The sequence below is a fragment of the Callithrix jacchus genome, chromosome 12 (assembly GCF_049354715.1).
Source record: "Callithrix jacchus isolate 240 chromosome 12, calJac240_pri, whole genome shotgun sequence".
Classification (NCBI taxonomy): domain Eukaryota; kingdom Metazoa; phylum Chordata; class Mammalia; order Primates; family Cebidae; genus Callithrix; species Callithrix jacchus.
Window position 1 is genome coordinate 92023252 of NC_133513.1, and position 17983 is coordinate 92041234.

General features: G+C 37.2%; 1 protein-coding gene across 2 annotated transcripts in view; it reads right to left on the minus strand.

Moving 5' to 3' along the window:
• Positions 1-17983, minus strand: part of HPSE2 (heparanase 2 (inactive)) — an 880681-nt gene that overhangs the window by 753640 nt on the left and 109058 nt on the right. For both annotated transcript variants that reach the window (XM_035268743.3, XM_002756506.5), the window contains one exon: positions 17465-17626. In XM_035268743.3, the coding sequence (XP_035124634.1) occupies positions 17465-17626 (162 nt within the window). The remainder of the gene's footprint in view (positions 1-17464; positions 17627-17983) is intronic.

A 17983-nucleotide genomic window follows, 5' to 3' on the forward strand; every position in this document is an offset into this window, starting at 1 on the left:
CCACAAAGATGGGAAGAAACCAGCGCAAAAAGGAGGAAAACACCCGAAACTAGAACACCTCGCCTCCTAGAAAGGACCAAAACTCCTCACCAGCAAGGGAACAAAGCTGGACGAAGAATGACTGTGACAAAATGACGGAATTAGACTTCAGAAGATGGATAATGAGAAACTTTGGTGAGCTAAAAGATCATGTATTAAATCAATGCAAAGAAACTAAGAACCTTGAGAAAAGATTTGAAAAAAGATTTGAGGAAATGAAAACAAGAATGGATAACTTAGAGAGGAATAGGAATGAATTAAAGGAGCTGAGAAACACAATACGAGAACTTCGCGAAGCATGCACAAGTTTCAATAGCTGAATTGACCAAGCAGAAGAAAGAATATCTGAAGTCGAAGACCAACTCAATGAAATAAAACAAGAAACCAAGATTAGAGAAAAAAACGCAAACAGGAATGAACAAAGTCTCCAAGAAATGTGGGACTATGTGAAAAGACCTAACTGACGTTTGATAGGTGTACCAGAAGGGGACGAAGAGAATGAATCCAAGCTGGAAAATACTCTTCAGGACATCATCCAGGAAAATTTCCCCCACCTAGCAAGACAGGCCAACACTCAATTGCAGGAAATTCAGAGAACACCACAAAGATATTCCGCAAGAAGAGCAACCCCAAGGCACATAATCGTCAGATTCAATAGGGTTGAAATAAAGGAGAGAATACTAAGGGCAGCCAGAGAGAAAGGTCGGGTCACCCACAAAGAGAAGCCCATCAGCCTCACAGCAGATCTCTCGGCAGAAACACTACAAGCCAGAAGAGAGTGGGGGCCAATATTCAACATTCTTAAAGAAAAGAACTTTCAACCCAGAATTTCATATCCAGCCAAACTGAGCTTCAGAAGTGAAGGAAAAATAAAATTCTTTGCGAACAAGCAAGTACTCAGAGATTTTGTCACCACCAGGCCTGCTTTACAAGAGCTCCTAAAAGAGGCACTAGACATAGAAAGGATCAACCAGTACCAGCGATTCCAAAATCACACTGAATGCTAAAGAGCATCAACATAACGAAGAATCTACAACAACTAACAAGCAAAACAGCCACTTAGCATCAAAATGGCAGTATCAAATTCACACATAACAATATTAACCCTAAATGTAAATGCACTAAATGCACCAATCAAAAGACACAGACTGTCAAATTGGATAAAAAGCCAAAACACATCAGTGTGCTGTATCCAGGAAACCCATCTCACATGCAAGGATACACAAAGGCTCAAAATAAAGGGATGGAGGAAGATTTACCAAGAAAATGGAAAGCAAAAAAAAGCAGGAGTTGCAATTCTCATCTCCGATAAAATATACTTTAAAGCAAAAAAGATCAAAAGAGACAAAGAAGGACATTACATAATGGTAAAAGGATCGATACAACAAGAAGAGCTAACGATCCTAAACATATATGGACCCAATACAGAAGCACCCAGATACATAAGGCAAGTTCTTAAGGACTTACAAAAGGACTTAGACTCCCACACAATAATAGTGGGAGACTTTAACACTCCACTGTCAATACTAGACAGATCTACCAGACAGAAAATCAAAAAGGATATCCAGGGCTTGAACTCAGACCAGGAGCAAGCAAACCTGATAGTCATTTACAGAAGTCTCCACCCCAAATCCACAGAATACACATTCTTCTCAGCACCACATCACACCTACTCTAAAATTGACCATATAATTGGAAGTAAAGCACTGCTCAACAAATGCAAAACAACTGAAATCATAACAAACAGCCTCTCAGACCATAGTGCAATCAAGTTAGAACTCAGAATTCAGAAACAGACCCAGAACCACACAGCTTCATGGAAACTGAACAACTGGCTCTTGAATATTGACTGGGTAAACAATGAAATGAAGGCAGAAATAAAGAAGTTCTTCGAAACCAATGAGAACGAAGACACAACGTGCCAGAACCTCTGGGACACATTTAAAGCAGTCTCTAGAGGAAAGTATATAGCAATAAGTGCCCATATGAGGAGAATGGAGAGATCCAAAATTGACACCCTATCGTCAAAATTGAAAGAGCGAGTGGAGCAAGATCAAAAAAACTCAAAACACAGCAGAAGACAAGAAATAACTAAGATCAGAGCTGAGCTGAAGGAGATTGAGACACGAAAAACCCTTCAAAAAAATCAATAAATCCAAGAGCTGGTTTTTTGAAAAGATCAACAAAATAGACAGACCACTAGCTAAATTGATTAAAAATAAAAGAGAGAACAACCAAATACATGCAATAAAAAATGATAAAGGGGAAATCACCACAGATTCCACAGAAATTCAAACCATCATCAGAGAATATTACAAACAACTCTATGCACATAAACTAGTAAACCTGGAAGAAATGGATAAATTCCTGGACTCCTGTGTCCTCCCAAGCCTAAACCAGGAGGAAGCTGAAACTATGAATAGACCAATAACAAGGTCTGAAGTTGAGGCAGCAATTAAGAGCCTACCACACAAAAAAAGCCCAGGTCCAGACGGGTTCACAGCCAAATTCTACCAGACACACAAGGAAGAGCTGGCACCATTTCTTCTAAAATTATTTCAAACAATCCAAAAAGAGGGAATCCTTCCCAAATCATTTTATGAGACCAACATCATCCTGATACCAAAACCCGGCAGAGACCCAATGAGAAAAGAAAACTTCCGGCCAATATCCATGATGAACATAGATGCAAAAATCTTCAATAAAATATTGGCAAGCCGATTGCAACAGCAAATCAAAAAACTTACTCATCATGATCAAGTAGGATTCATCCCGGGGATGCAAGGCTGGTTCAAAATACACAAGTCTATCACTGTAATTCACCACATAAACAGAACCAAAAACAAAAACCACATGATTATCTCAATTGATGCAGAGAAGGCATTTGACAAAATTCAACAGCCCTTTATGCTAAAAACCCTCAAAAAACTCGGTATCGATGGAACGTATCTCAAAGTAATAAAAGCTATTTATGACAAACCAACAGCCAATATCATACTGAATGGGCAAAAACTGGAAGCATTCCCTTTGAAATCCAGCACTAGACAAAGATGCCCTCTTTCACCACTACTATTCAATATAGTACTGGAAGTTCTAGCCAGAGCAATCAGGCAAGAAAAAGAAATAAAGGGTATTCAAATAGGAAAGGTGGAAGCCAAATTGTCTCTATTTGCAGACGATATGATAGTATACCTAGAAGACCCCATCACCTCAGCCCAAAAACTCCTGAAACTGATAAGCAACTTCAGCAAAGTCTCAGGATATAAAATCAATGTGCAAAAATCACAAGCCTTCGTCTACACCAATAACAGACTTAAAGAAAGCCAAATCAAGAGCGAACTGCCATTTGCAATTGCTACAAATAGAATAAAATACCTTGGAATACAACTCACAAGGAACGTAAGAGACCTCTTCAAGGAGAACTACAAACCACTGCTCAACGAAATCAGAGAGGACACAAACAGATGGAGAAACATTCCATGTTCATGGTTAGGAAGAATTAATATCGTGAAAATGGCTATACTGCCCAAAGTAATTTACAGAATCAACGCTATCCCCATCAAGCTACCATCGACTTTCTTCACAGAACTGGAAAAAACCACCATGAACTTCATATGGAACCAAAAGAGAGCCCGCATAGCCAAGTCAATTCTAAGCAAAAAGAACACAGTGGGGGGCATCACACTGCCGGATTTCAAACTATACTACAAGGCTACAGTAATCAAAACAGCATGGTACTGGTACCAAAACAGAGATATAGACCAATGGAACAAAACAGAGGCACCGAAGGCAACACAACATACATACAACTATACAATCTTTGATAAACCTGACAAAAACAAGCAATGGGGAAAGGATTCCCTGTTTAACAAATGGTGTTGGGAAAACTGGCTAGCCATGTGCAGAAAGCAGAAACTGGACCCCTTCCTGACACCTTACACTAAAATTAACTCCAGATGGATTAAAGACTTAAACATAAGACCTGGCACCATAAAAACCCTAGAAGAAAATCTAGGCAAAACTATCCAGGACATAGGAGTAGGCAAGGACTTCATGAACAAAACACCAAAAGCATTGGCAACAAAAGCCAAAATAGACAAATGGGACCTAATGAAACTCCACAGCTTCTGCACGGCAAAAGAAACAGTCACTAGAGTGGATCGGCAACCAACAGAATGGGAAAAATTTTTGCAGTTTACCCATCTGACAAAGGGCTGATGTCCAGAATTTACAAAGAACTCAAACAGATTTACAGGAAAAAAACAAACAAGCCCATTCAAAAGTGGGCAAAGGATATGAACAGATACTTTACGAAAGAAGACATATATGAGGCCAACAATCATATGAAAAAATGCTCATCGTCACTGGTCATCAGAGAGATGCAAATCAAAACCACATTGAGATACCATCTCACGCCAGTTAGAATGGCGATCATTAAAAAATCTGGAGACAACAGATGCTGGAGAGGATGTGGAGAAAAAGGAACACTTTTACACTGTTGGTGGGAGTGTAAATTAGTTCAACCATTGTGGAAGACAGTGTGGCGATTCCTCAAGGCCTTAGAAATAGAAATTCCATTTGACCCAGCAATCCCATTACTGGGTATATATCCAAAAGACTATAAATCGTTCTACTATAAGGACACATGTTCACAAATGTTCATTGCAGCAGTGTTTACAATAGCAAAGACCTGGAATCAACCAAAATGCCCATTGATAATAGACTGGATTGGAAAAATGTGGCACATATACACCATGGAATATTATGCAGCAATCAGAAATGATGAGTTTGTGTCGTTTGTAGGGACATGGATGAATCTGGAGAACATCATCCTCGGTAAACTGACACAAGAACAGAAAATGAAACACCGCATATTCTCACTCATAGGTGGGTGATGAAAAATGAGAACACATGGACACAGAAAGGGGAGTACTAAACACTGGGGTCTATTGGGGGGAAAAGGGGAGGGCCAGTGGGAGGGGGTGGTGGGGAGGGATAGCCTGGGGAGAAATGCCAAATGTGGGTGAAGGGGAGAAGAAAAGAAAGCACACTGCCATGTGTGTACCTACACAACTGTCTTGAATGCTCTGCTCATGTACCCCAAAACCTATAATGCAATAAAAAATTAAAAAAAAAAAAAAAAGAATCCAGGGAGATGATTATTAAGCTACTCAAGGAGCTACCAGAGAACGGAGAAAACTAACTTAAAGAAAGTAAAAGGGCAATACATAGTATGGATTTAAAAATGCTTCAGCGAAATAGGTATCATAAAAAATCACAACTTCTGGAAATGAAAAACACACTTAGAGAAATACAAAATGCACTAGAAAGTTTCAGCAATAGACTAGAACAAGCACAAGAAAGAACTTTAGAGCTCAAAGAGAAGGCTTTCGAATTAACCCAATCAGACAAAGACAAAAAAAAAAAAGAATTTGAGAAAAATGAACAAAGCCTTCAAGAAATTTGAAATTGTTAAACAGACAAACCTAAGAATAACTGGTGTTCCTAAGAAAGAAGGGAAATCTAAAAGTTTGGAAATCTTATCTGAGAGACTAATTGAAGAAAACTTCCCTGGACTTGCTAGAGATCTAAACAACTAAATACTAGAAGCTCAAAGAACATCTGGGAAATTCATTGCAAATAGACCCTCACCGAGGCACATAAACATCAAGTTATCTATAATCAAGATGCAGGAAAGAATCTTAAGAATTGTGAGATGAAAGCATTAGGTAAACTATACAGAAAAACCTATCAGATTGACAAAATTCGCAGCAGAAACCCTACAAGTAAGAAGAGATTAGGATATAAAGAAAATATGGTACATTAGCCTCCTGAAACAAAATAATTGTCAGTCAAGAATTTTGTTCCAACAAAACTAAGCTTCATAAATGAAGGACAGATAAAGTCTTTTTCAGACAAACAAATACTGAGAGAATTCACCACTACCAAGCCAGCACTACAAGAAATGCTAAAATGAGTTCTAAATGTTGAAACAAACCTTGAAATACACCAAAAAAAAGCTTCTTTAAAGCATAAATCAAATAGGATCTATAAAACAATAACACTATGGGAAAAAAAACAAGGTATTTAGGCAACAACTAGAATAAGGACTAGAACAGTACCCCATATCTCAATACTAATGTTGCATATAAATGGCCTAAATGTTCCATGTAAAAGATATAGAATGGCAGAATGGATAAAAATCCATCAACCTGGGAATGTAAGTTAGTTCAACCATTTGGAAGATGATGTGGCAATTCCACAAAGACCTAGAATCAGAAATATCATTTGACCCAAAAATACAAGTACTGGGTATATACCCAAAGAAATATAAATTATTCTATTACAAAGATGTATGTATGCATATGTTCATTGTAGCACTATTCACAATAGCAAAGACATGGAACAAACAAAAATGTCCATCAATGATAGACTGGATAAAGAAAATGTGGTTCAGATACATCATGGAATATGATGCAGCCACAAAAAGAAATGAGATCATGTCCTTTGCATGAACATGGATGAAGCTGGAAGCCACTATCCTCAGCAAGCTAACACAGGAAAAGAAAACCAAATACCATATGTTCTCACCTATAAGTGGGACCTAAACAGTGAGAACACATGGAGCAGGGAGGGGAAAAATACATAATGGGGCCTGTTGCTGGTGGGGGCAGGGTGGGGGAGAAAGCATTAGGAAAAATAGCTAATACATGCAGGGCTTAATACCTAGGTGATGGGTTGATAGATGCAGCAAACCACCATAGCACTTGTTTACCTATGTAACAAATATGCACATGTATCCCAGAACTTAAAATTTTATTTTATTTTTTTAAAAAATCCACTATTCAAGTACCTGCTGTCTTTGAGAGATTCACCTAACACACAAGGACTCACATCAACTTAAGGTAAAGGGGTGAAAAAAAGATATTCTATGCAAATGGACACCAAAAGTGAACAGAAGTAGCTACTCTTACACCAAACAAAACAGACTTAAAAGCAACAACAGTTTAAAAAGACAAAGAGGGACATTATATAATGCTAAAAGGATCAGTCCACAGGAAAATATCACAATCCTAAATATATATGCACCTAACACTGGAGCTCCCAAACTTATGAAACAATGAAATGAGATAGACGGCAACACAATAATGGTGGGAAACTTCAATACTCCACTGAGAGCACTAGATAGATCATCAAGACAGAAAGTCAACAAAGAAACAATGAACTTAAACTATAACCTAGACAAATGGATTTAGCATATATTTACAGAACATTCTACCCAAAAACTGTAGAATATACATTCTTTTTATCAGTGCATAGAATATGCACCAAGACTGACCATATGATATGTCACAAGTCTCAATAAATTTTTTAAAAATTGAAATTAAACCAAGTATCTTCTCAGAGCGCAGTGAATAAAACTAGAAATAAACCCTCAAGACTATACAAATACATGGAAATCAAATAATCTGCTCTTAAATGATCTTTGGATCAACAAAAAAATCAAGGTGGAAACTTTAAAAATCTCTGACCTGAATTATAACAACGACTCAACTTATCAAAACTTCTGGGATACAGCCGAAGCAGTACTAAGAGGAAAGTTCATGGCATCATATGCCTATATGAAAAATTCTGAAAGAGCACAAATAGACAATCTAAGGTGACACTTCAAGACACTAGAGAAACAAGAACAAACAAACCCAAACCAAGCAGAAGAAAAGAAATAAAGGTCAGAGCAGAACTATAGGAAATTGAAACAACAACAACAACAAAAGACAAAAGAAACAAAAGTTGGCTCTTTGGAAAGATAAACAAAATTGGTAACCATTAGTGAGATTAACCAAGAAAATAAGAGAGACGATCCAAATAAGCTCAATTAGAAATAGAATGGGAGATATTATAACCGATACCACAGAAATGCAAAAGATCATTCAAGGCTACCATGAACACCTTTATGTATACAAACTAGAAAATCTACAGGAGTTGAATAAATTCCTGGAAGTCTGCAACTCTCCTAGATTAAATCAGAAAGAAATAGAAACTCTGAATAGACCAATAACAAGTAGTGAAACTGAAATGGTAATTTAAAAATTGCCAATTTATAAAAAAAGTCCAGGACAAGATGGATTCACAGCTGAATTCTATCAAACATTCAAAGAATTGCTAGCAATCCTACTGACATTATTCCACAAGATAAAGAAAGAGATAACCCTCCATAAATCATTATACAAAGCCAGTATCACGCTAATACCAAAACTAGAGAAGCACATAACAAAAACAGAAAACTGCAGACAAATATCCCTGATTAACATAGATGTAAAAATCCTCAAAAAAAAAAAAATACTAGCTAACCATATCCAACAGCATATCAAAAGAATAATATGCCATGATCATGTGGGTTTCATTCCAGGGATGCACGATGGTTTAACATATACAAGTCAATAAATGTGATACATCGCATAAACAGAATTTAAAACGAAAATCATATGATCATCTCAATAGATACAGAAAAATAATTTGAGGAAATCTAGCATCCCTTTATGATTAAAATGCCCTCAGCAAAATCAACTTAGAAGGGATATACCTCAATGTATTAAAAGCCATGTATGAAAAACTCACAGTGAACATAATACTGAACAGGGAAAGGCTGAAAACCTCCCCCTGAGAACTGGAACAACACAAGGATGCCCACTTTCAGCATTTCCATTCAACATAGCACTGGAAGTCCTAACCAGAGTAATCAGACAAGAGAAACAAATAAAGGGCATCCAAATAACTAAAGAGGAAGTCAAAATTTTGCTGGTTCCTGATGATATGATTATATACCTAGAAAACCCTAAAGAATCATCTAAAAAGCTTCTACATCTGAAAAATGAATTGAAAAGTTTCAAAATACAAAATTAATGCACACAAATCAGTAGTGCTACTATATACAAACAATGACCAATATGAGAATCAAATGAAAAACTGAATCTGTTTTACAACAGAAAAAAAAAAAAAAAAAACCTTAGGAATACACCAAATCAAGAAGGTGAAAGATCTCTACAAGGAAAACTACAAAACACTGCTGGAATATTGAGAAGATAACCACACTGCCAAAAGCAATCTACACATTCATTGTAATTCCCATCATCATTCTTCACAGAACTGGAAAAATAAATCTTAAAATTCATATGGAACCAAAAAAGAGCCCACATAGCCAGAGCAAGACTAAGCAAAAAGAACAAATCTGGAGGCATCACACTGCCTGACTTCAAACTATACTTGAAGCCTATAGCTACCAAAACAGTATGTATTGTTATAAAAATAGGCACATAGATCAATGGAACAGAATAGAGAACCCAGAAATAAAAGCAAATACTTACAGCCAACTTATCTTTAACAAAGCAAACAAAAACATAAAGTGGTGAAAGGATACCACATTCAAAAAATTGTGTGGGGATAATTGGAAAGCCACATGTAGAAGAATGAAACTGGATCCTCATCTGTCACTTTAGACAAAAATCAACTCAAGATGAATCAAAGACTTAAATCTAAGATCTGAAACCAAAAAGTTCTAGAAGATAATGTCAGAAAAACTCTTCTTGACATTGGCTTAGGCAAAGACCTTATGACCAAGAACCCAAAAGCAAATCAACCAAAACAAAAATAAATAGATGGGACCTAATTAAAGTAAAAAGCTTTGCACAGCAAAAGAAAAAAATCAGCAGAATAAACAGGCAACCTTCAGAGTGGGAGAAAATCTTTACAAACTATGTATTCAACAAATGACTAATATCAGAATCTACAAGGAACTCAAACAAATCAGCAAGAAAAAAAAAACAAATAATCACATCAAAAGTTGCCCAAAAGACATTAATAGAAAATTCTTAAAAGAAGCTATACAAATGGCCAATAAGCATATGAAAAAATGCTCAACATCACTAATTAGCAGGGAAATGTAAATCAAAACTACATTCCTGTAAGAATGGCCATATGTAAAAATCAAAAAAATAACAGATGTTGGCATGGACATGGTAAAAAGGGAACACTTTTACACTGCCAGTGGAAATGTAACTAGTACAACCACTGAGGAAAACTGTGGAGATTCCTTAAAGAACTAAAAGCAGAACTACCATTTGATCCAGCAATCCCACTACTGGGTATCTACCCAGAAGAAAAGAAGTCATTATTATAAAAAGACACTTGCACTTGCATATTTATAGCAGCATAATTTGCAACTTCAAAAATACAGAACCAGCCTAAATGCCCATCAACCAACAAGTAAAGAAAATGTGATAGATGATAGATAGACAGACAGAGAGAGAGAGAGAGAGAGAGAGAGAGAGAGAGAGAGAGAGAGAGAGAGACAGGCATGCACATGCACACACGCACCCCATGGAATACTACTCAGCCATAAAAAGGAAAGAAATAATGCCATTCACAGCAACCCAGATGGACCTAAAGACCATTATTCTAAGTAAAGTAATTCATGGATGAAAAAACCAAACATCATATGTTTGCACTCATAAATGGAAGCTAAGCTGTGAAAATGCAAATGCATAAGAATAATACAATGGACTTTGGAGACTCAGGGGGAAGGGTTGGAGGGGGATGAGGGATAAAAGATGACACACTGGTTACAATGTACACTGCTCTGGTGCTGGGTGCACCAAAATCTCAGAAATCACCACTAAAGATGGGTGCAGTGGTTCATGCCTGTAATCCCAGCACTTTGGGAGACCAAGGTGAGTGGATCACCTGAGATCAGGAGTTCAAGAATAGCCTGGCCAACATGGTGAAACCCCACCTCAAATAAAAATTTAAAAATTAGCTGGATGTGATGGCGCACACTTGTAATCCCAGCTACTCGGGAGAATGAGGCAGGAGAATCACTTGAACTCAGGAGGCAGAAGTTTCCGTGAGCCAAGATTGTATCATTGCACTCTGGCCTGGTTGATAAGAGTGACACTCTGTCTCAAAAATAATGAGAGAAGAGAAAGAAGAGAGGAGAGGGAAGAGAGGAGAGGGAAGGAAAGGATAGGAAAGGGGAGAGGAGAAGAGAGGAGGGGGTATGGGAAGGGGGTGAGGGGAGAAGAGGGGAAAGGGGGGGAGGGGAGAGGAGGGGGGAAAGGGGAGGGGAAGAGGGAGGGAAGGGGAGGGAGGCCAAGGGGAGGGGAGGGGAGGGGGGCAAGGAGAGGGAGGAAAGAGGGCCGGGTGCGGTGGCTCAAGCCTGTAATCACAGCACTTTGGGAGGCCGAGGCGGGTGGATCATGAGGTCAAGAGATCAAGACCATCCTGGTCAACATGGTGAAACCCCATCTCTACTAAAAATACAAAAAAAAAAAAAAAATTAGCTGGGCATGGTGGCACATGCCTGTAATCCCAGGAGGCTGAGGCAGGAGAATTGCCTGAACCCAGGAGGCGGAGGTTGCAGTGGGTAACAAGAGTGAAACTCTGTCTCAAAAAAAAAAGAAGGGAGGGAGGGAAGAAAGAGGGAAGGAGGGAAAGGAGGAAGGGAAGGGGAGGGGAGGGGAGGGGAGGGGAGGGGAGGGGAGGGGAGGGGAGGGGAGGGGAGGGGAGGGGAAAAGGAAGGAACCACTAAAGAACTTATCCATATAACCCAAAACCACCTGTTCCCCATAAACTATTGAAAAATGTTAATAAATTTTTTAAATGAACTCTTTGATTTTGATTCAGGAATCCTGAAATCCAGAATCACCAGAATAATTTACAAGAGGTGAATGTTTGCAATCCAACAATCCCACTACTGGGTATCTACCTAAAGGAAAAAAAGCCACTATATCAGAAAGACACCTTCACATATACGTTTGCTACAGCACAATTTACAATCGTAAAGATTTGGAACCTCCCTAAGTGCCTCTCAATTGATGAGTAGATAAAGAAAATGGAACATACACCATATGATATTACTCAGCCATAAAAACGAATAAAATAATGCCTTTTGCAACAAGTTGCATGGAGCTGGAGTCCTGAGTAACTCAGGAATGGAAAACCAATACTATGTATTCTCACTTATAAGAGAGAGCTAAGCTATGGGTTCACAGAGGCATACAGAGTGGTATAATAGACATGGTGGTATAATAGCTTCTGAGGAGACTCAGAAGTCGGGGAAGCGAGAAAGGAGAAGGACAAAAGTCTAGATATAGGGTAGAACGTACACTACTCAGGTGACAAGTGAACTAAAATCTCAGACTTTGCCACTATACAATTCATCCATAAAACCAAAAACCATTTGTACCCCTAAAGCTATTGACATTTTAAATGAATAAATAATAAAAATTAATAAGTAAACAAAAAGAAAAAGGGAGGTTGAATATATGTTTGTGTTACTTCAAAATCACACTCAAAATCCCATCAAGTGTGTTCGAAGAGTTATAATGTTTACTATATTTATTACTTATAAAGCATGAATTAATACAGGGATTTCATTTATCAGCTAGTTCTAAAACATATCTTTCACCATAGCAGGTGCTAGTTTATAAATTTTTATATTGAAAAATTTCCCTAGAAAGTTTAGAATATATATAACATATATGTGACACAATCTTTAGCCCTCTGGAAGAGTCATCTATAGTGATATAATCCACATCACTCTATAGTATTTTAATAAACATGCAAATAAATAGCACACAATGCTACATATTAATCACTTTTCAAAGTGATTTTTAAACATTATTTTGCTTTGTCTGATAAATCTGGAAGCAAATGCCAGGGGGACAAAACCGGAAATTAAAGTCTGTGATCCAGGAGTTTGGGTTGTGTTTTACATCCAATCACACCCACCTAGGTTCATATTGATACACAAATGTATTTTCTTACAAAGCAGAAAGTGAATGTAGTAGATGCTTTGCTTCGTGTCTCCTGACACTAATGTAAAATGAGTTACTATGGTATAAAGGGGTTTTAAAGATAATTTTGAATGCACTATGGGAGAATATGGCAAATGGGAGAAATGAGGCTGCTCTGAGCATCTAGGGTAGAGTGAAAGAAAATATGGAGTATTTAATGATAGAGTTTGTGCAGATAAATTTATAGTACACTCACTTAGGTGCAGAAAATAAGGAAAGGTGAATGAGTAACACTGGGAGGGAAGGTGATCTCCCAAAATCTCAAAAACAACAGTAAGAGGACTCACTCTAGTGAGAATATATAGGAGCCATTTTCGTTATGGAAATGATTTATCCAAACCACTAATAAAATTAATTTTTTATAGTATAATTTTATAGAGCATAATTAAAATCAATAATCATTGGCAGAAATTATTTTAGACTTCTATTAAAATGCAAAATTAATGGCAAAATTATTAAAGAACAGTGATAAAAGTGCTACAGAGGAAGAATTTGAGTCTAACAGATTGTTTTGCATTTGTTAGCTACTGTAGTCTGATGCTTACCTAGCAATAGTCCCCAGATTGTTATTGTTTGTGGTAACTGGGAAAATAGTCCTTGTGTCATTGATTTGCACACTTTTGCTCAATTGAAGTTAACAGAATGGGCCACAACTGAAAGTGGAAGTCTCTTTGGCTTAATTTATTTGCCACAGTAATACTATAAAGCCAACCATAGGAATCTCAGTCCAGTTTGGAATCTAATTACTGAATGAAGAGGTAGAAAACAAAAAGTGTAGCTGGACATGGTGGCGCGTGCCTGTAATCCAAGCTACTCGGGAGGCTGAGGCAGGAGAATTGCTTGAACCCAGGAGGCGGACGTTGTGGTGAGCCAAGATCGCGCCATTGCACTCCAGCCTGGGTAACAAGAGCAAAAACTCTGTCTCAAAAAAAAAAAAAAAAAAAGAAAACCAAAAGTGGCAGCCAACACATGACAAGAATCTTCATAAAGCAGTATTAGAAAGTGTCTTGAGTAATGTCATCCGTCTATAATGGCTACTCTCAAACTGCCTGTATACAGAGGGTTGACTAGATGACTTTCACAACACAAATACATTTTTAGAAATTTGACCTCATTTCAGAATCATTCACTATGCTTTACATTCAATCCAGAATGCTGCATACATATGATATTTCTTGCTCTCTAGAAGTTTATGTTCTAAACAAAATCCTAGAAACCTTATTTCCCCATGAGGCTGACTTTTATGTGTCTAATTTGATTACACAAGGATCTACCCCAAAACTTCAATTTCTCTCTCAAAGAAGGGGAGGGAGCAAGGTGAAGGAAAACAACTGAATTTGAACCCATAAAAGTTATTTAATACATGTCAGTATTATACCTAAAAAGTAATCTAATGAATTCATTCTTTATGTACACAGCAGAATATTATCAACAAATTTATAGAGCATTGTTGTATTAGAAATCATGAGAGCACAAAGAAACATAAGACATCTGATTCCTGTCTTTTTTTAAAGGGTCCGATTCTCCCTCTCATTAGGTCCAATTCTCCCTCTCACAGCCACACTTTGAGTGACATGCACAATGACAACAATCTCCAACTCAAAAAACTGCAGGACAAACATTTACACCCCCAAAGGTGAGTGGGAAAAGTGCAGTACATGACTCATCACCATTTAAAACAGTTCCATCACTGATGGTCTGCTGGAATTACTCCATCATCTCCCTGTAACTTTAGAGTTTACTTGAAAAACCCTCTAGGCTAGGTGAGGCTAACATTATTTCCAGTACCATGTAAACCACTGACATGAAAACATTAAGATGAGTTTAAAACTATGCAAAAATATGTAAAAAGAATCTACTTTTCTACAAATACACGTATTAAGGAATACTTCAACAAGGTATATACATTAAAAGTTATTAGTTTTTATTGTTTCCGTTAACTCAGATATCACTAACAATTGCAGAGTTGTTTTCTTTTATTAAATGGTTAAAAGACCTTCAAAGCTAGAATAAAATTTGCCCTTCTCTGAGGAGTGGCTGTTTAAGAGGGATCATTAGCTGTAATGTAGAATATGAAGGCATGCCTCTCCCATCAACAGCTGACAGTCACATAAGGTAAAGGTGGAACATCAAAGAATAAGGACTTGCTTGTGAGGTGGAACTCAACAACTATCATTTTTAACATGCTTTTAACCATATGACATTTCAATCACTTAATTTTTTTACTGTACTGGTATCTTAGTTGTCCCATTTTTAAAATAAAGAATATACCAGTAACTGACCAGAAAATAATTACTACACACCCATCCACATGAAATTCTATAAATAATGGGTGGGTAGAGGAGAAGGAGGTTAAAGTGATCTCTTTCTGAGATTTTAGAGGCCCAGTTTCCTTATTGTGTTCCCACATAAATACTTTTCATTGCAGATATTTCAAACATTATGCCAGACTTATACAGATAAAAATCCTGGAGTATGTGTTCCGAATGTGTTGGTAAAGAAAGTTACTTCATTTGAGAGGTCTCTGCCCCTTCAACCTCACCCTCCTTACCAATATACATTCATCACTGAAAAGGGAAATATTTACAAAAGTTAGTTTAGTTATGTTTAAATATTATGTTTAGCTGTCTGGAGACCATGTTCTCAAGATTTATATAAGAAATCAAGGATTAAACTTCATAACAATTAGAAAACCATACTGTGTAAAATCAAAGACTTGGTTAAAGGAAATTAAAATAGTTTTACCATTGGTGCTAAACTGAAATGGCTCCATCTCTTCGCAACACCTGGAACTAAACCTTCTGCACTTTCATGTAAACAAACCAGGGCATGCAAAATGCTGTCTGCAGTAGGGTATCACCTCTGCACAAGCATTTGGGTGAAAAATGTGGAAAATGCCTAAGGACTCTTTGAAGCAGCTTAGAAGAAGTGAGAGCAGGAAAGAGGCTCTTCTCTAGGGTAAGTTTGTTTAGTAGAAAGTAAGCAATTTGTCAGGGTAAAAGTTGACAATGTTGATTCCAACAGTTTGAACTGTGAATAAACATCCAAAGGGATTATGTTACTGAGAATTAGAAAAGATTCCACTAAACTTAATAGAACACTTGTGTTTTCAAAGATAATATGCCTTCAAGCCATACTCTGGAGCCTTGGTTTAGGGTTAGAATTACCCTAAGCCCTTACTATGCCACATTAAAGAACACAAGGTCTCACCCCTCTAATAAATGCCTAAAAATATTAGACTAAAGATGAAATAAAAATATTTCATTTCCACTTATTGAATTGGAAAATACCCACCCCCTCATTACACTCACATATTTATACACACACACAGATGCACACATATATATGAAGTTGACTGAAAAAAACTTGAAGAAATATCTATGCTCTTCCCAAACATCTAAACTTACCCCCCAGTGTCAGTAACCAACTTAGGGAAATACATGCATTGGCCATAAATCACTTTCAACTTTTCCCTTCTTAATGACCTATCAAAGAGCAAAAAACAGGGCCTATACTTATGAAATCCATAATCCCCTTCTCTGCTCACCAAAGCTACATTTAAGTCTGGCTTTCATCTCATGCTGTTGGGTTTTTCACTAGGTACAAGATGATAAGTTGGAAGAGTCTGTGCTTTTCTAAAAGCAAAACAATTTGGTTGCCACTCAGCAATTCCTGGTGACATGCCAAAAAACCTGTGAAAAAAAGTTAAAGTTTTCCTAATTTAGAACTTACAAAAATAAGTGTGAGATGGTCATAGCCTGTCAGACAATCCATCTTTTTATTTTTTAATATTCATAAACAGGGGAAAACACATAGTTTTGATTTGTTAAAGTTGATTTGGGTCAATATAATGCAGGTCTGCCTTACGTGGTCTCAAGAAAATGGAGGTAACTTGGACTGCTTTTCTGAGTTCACCTCAAATCCTTAATGATTCTCACATAAGATTCTGCTCTTACAAAGCCTGACAAAAGCATGCAGCTCGTTTGCTCATTACCAGCAAAGTTTGCAAGCAGCCCTGCAAAAAATTGTTTCTCCTTGTAGCTCTGACACATTTTCACTTTCCTCCTAGAACCAAGGATGTAAGGAAGCATGGCTCAGTCTCATAGCCTCTTTGCTCTTAAAAAGAAAAGCAAATTCCCCAGATATTTCCAGACTCCACCAAGAATAGAACATTCTCTGCTCTGCATAAGGACCATTATCTCTTTTACATTTCATCTTTATATTCACTGGGTTCATAGAAAGGGCATACACAGAAATAGAAAAATAGCTGCTTCTTAAAAGACACCAAATTTAGTAATTCTCTCAAATCTACTGGCACACATATAGAAAGTCATGTTTTTAAAGGCTTCATTAGGTTTTTATTGCTTCTGTGTTTTGAGAAGAAAACACATGGTGAATCACCCATAATTTCAAGTCAAAATATATCTGCAAACTACAAGGAGTATTTGTAATAGAAAAACAAGTCATCACAATTTAAAAAGTCATATAGTGAGTGGAGACAGACAGGTGCATACCCCAAGTAACAAGCTGCTAACTGAATGCTCTAAGATTTCAACCAACTCCAATAGCCTTACCTGTTAATATGAGATTACTGTAAGTATTGGAGAATTGCTCCTTTAGAAGAACCAGATGCATCTGAGCTGCCTTCTCCCTTTGGAGCTCCAGCATAACATCAGGGTGCTGGGCAATCTTGCAGCCTTTCTGTTTATCTAAGGCAACATCACTTCGAACAATGTCTACGAAAAGAAAGAAAGAAGGCAGGCAGCAAAAACTAAAACAAAACAAAAAATAATATACCATCAAAGTCTTGCTTTACCCAAAATGACAATTAATAAGCTACTGGCATTTTCATTAGCCTAAACAGATGCAGAAGTAATCAATCAGAAGGCTCTTCAACTCCATGGCACATCTTGAAAGTTCCTCTAATCATTTCCAAATTCTTGGGAGATCTATCTGTTTCTTAGCTCTCTCTGACATAATTTAAGATTCTCATTCCTCAATTCTCCTTCCTGGCTCACCTTCAGAACGTATTTACCTCCTGGGTAATAAGAGATTTTTTAACATTCTCTTACCATTTTCCATAGAAAAAAAGT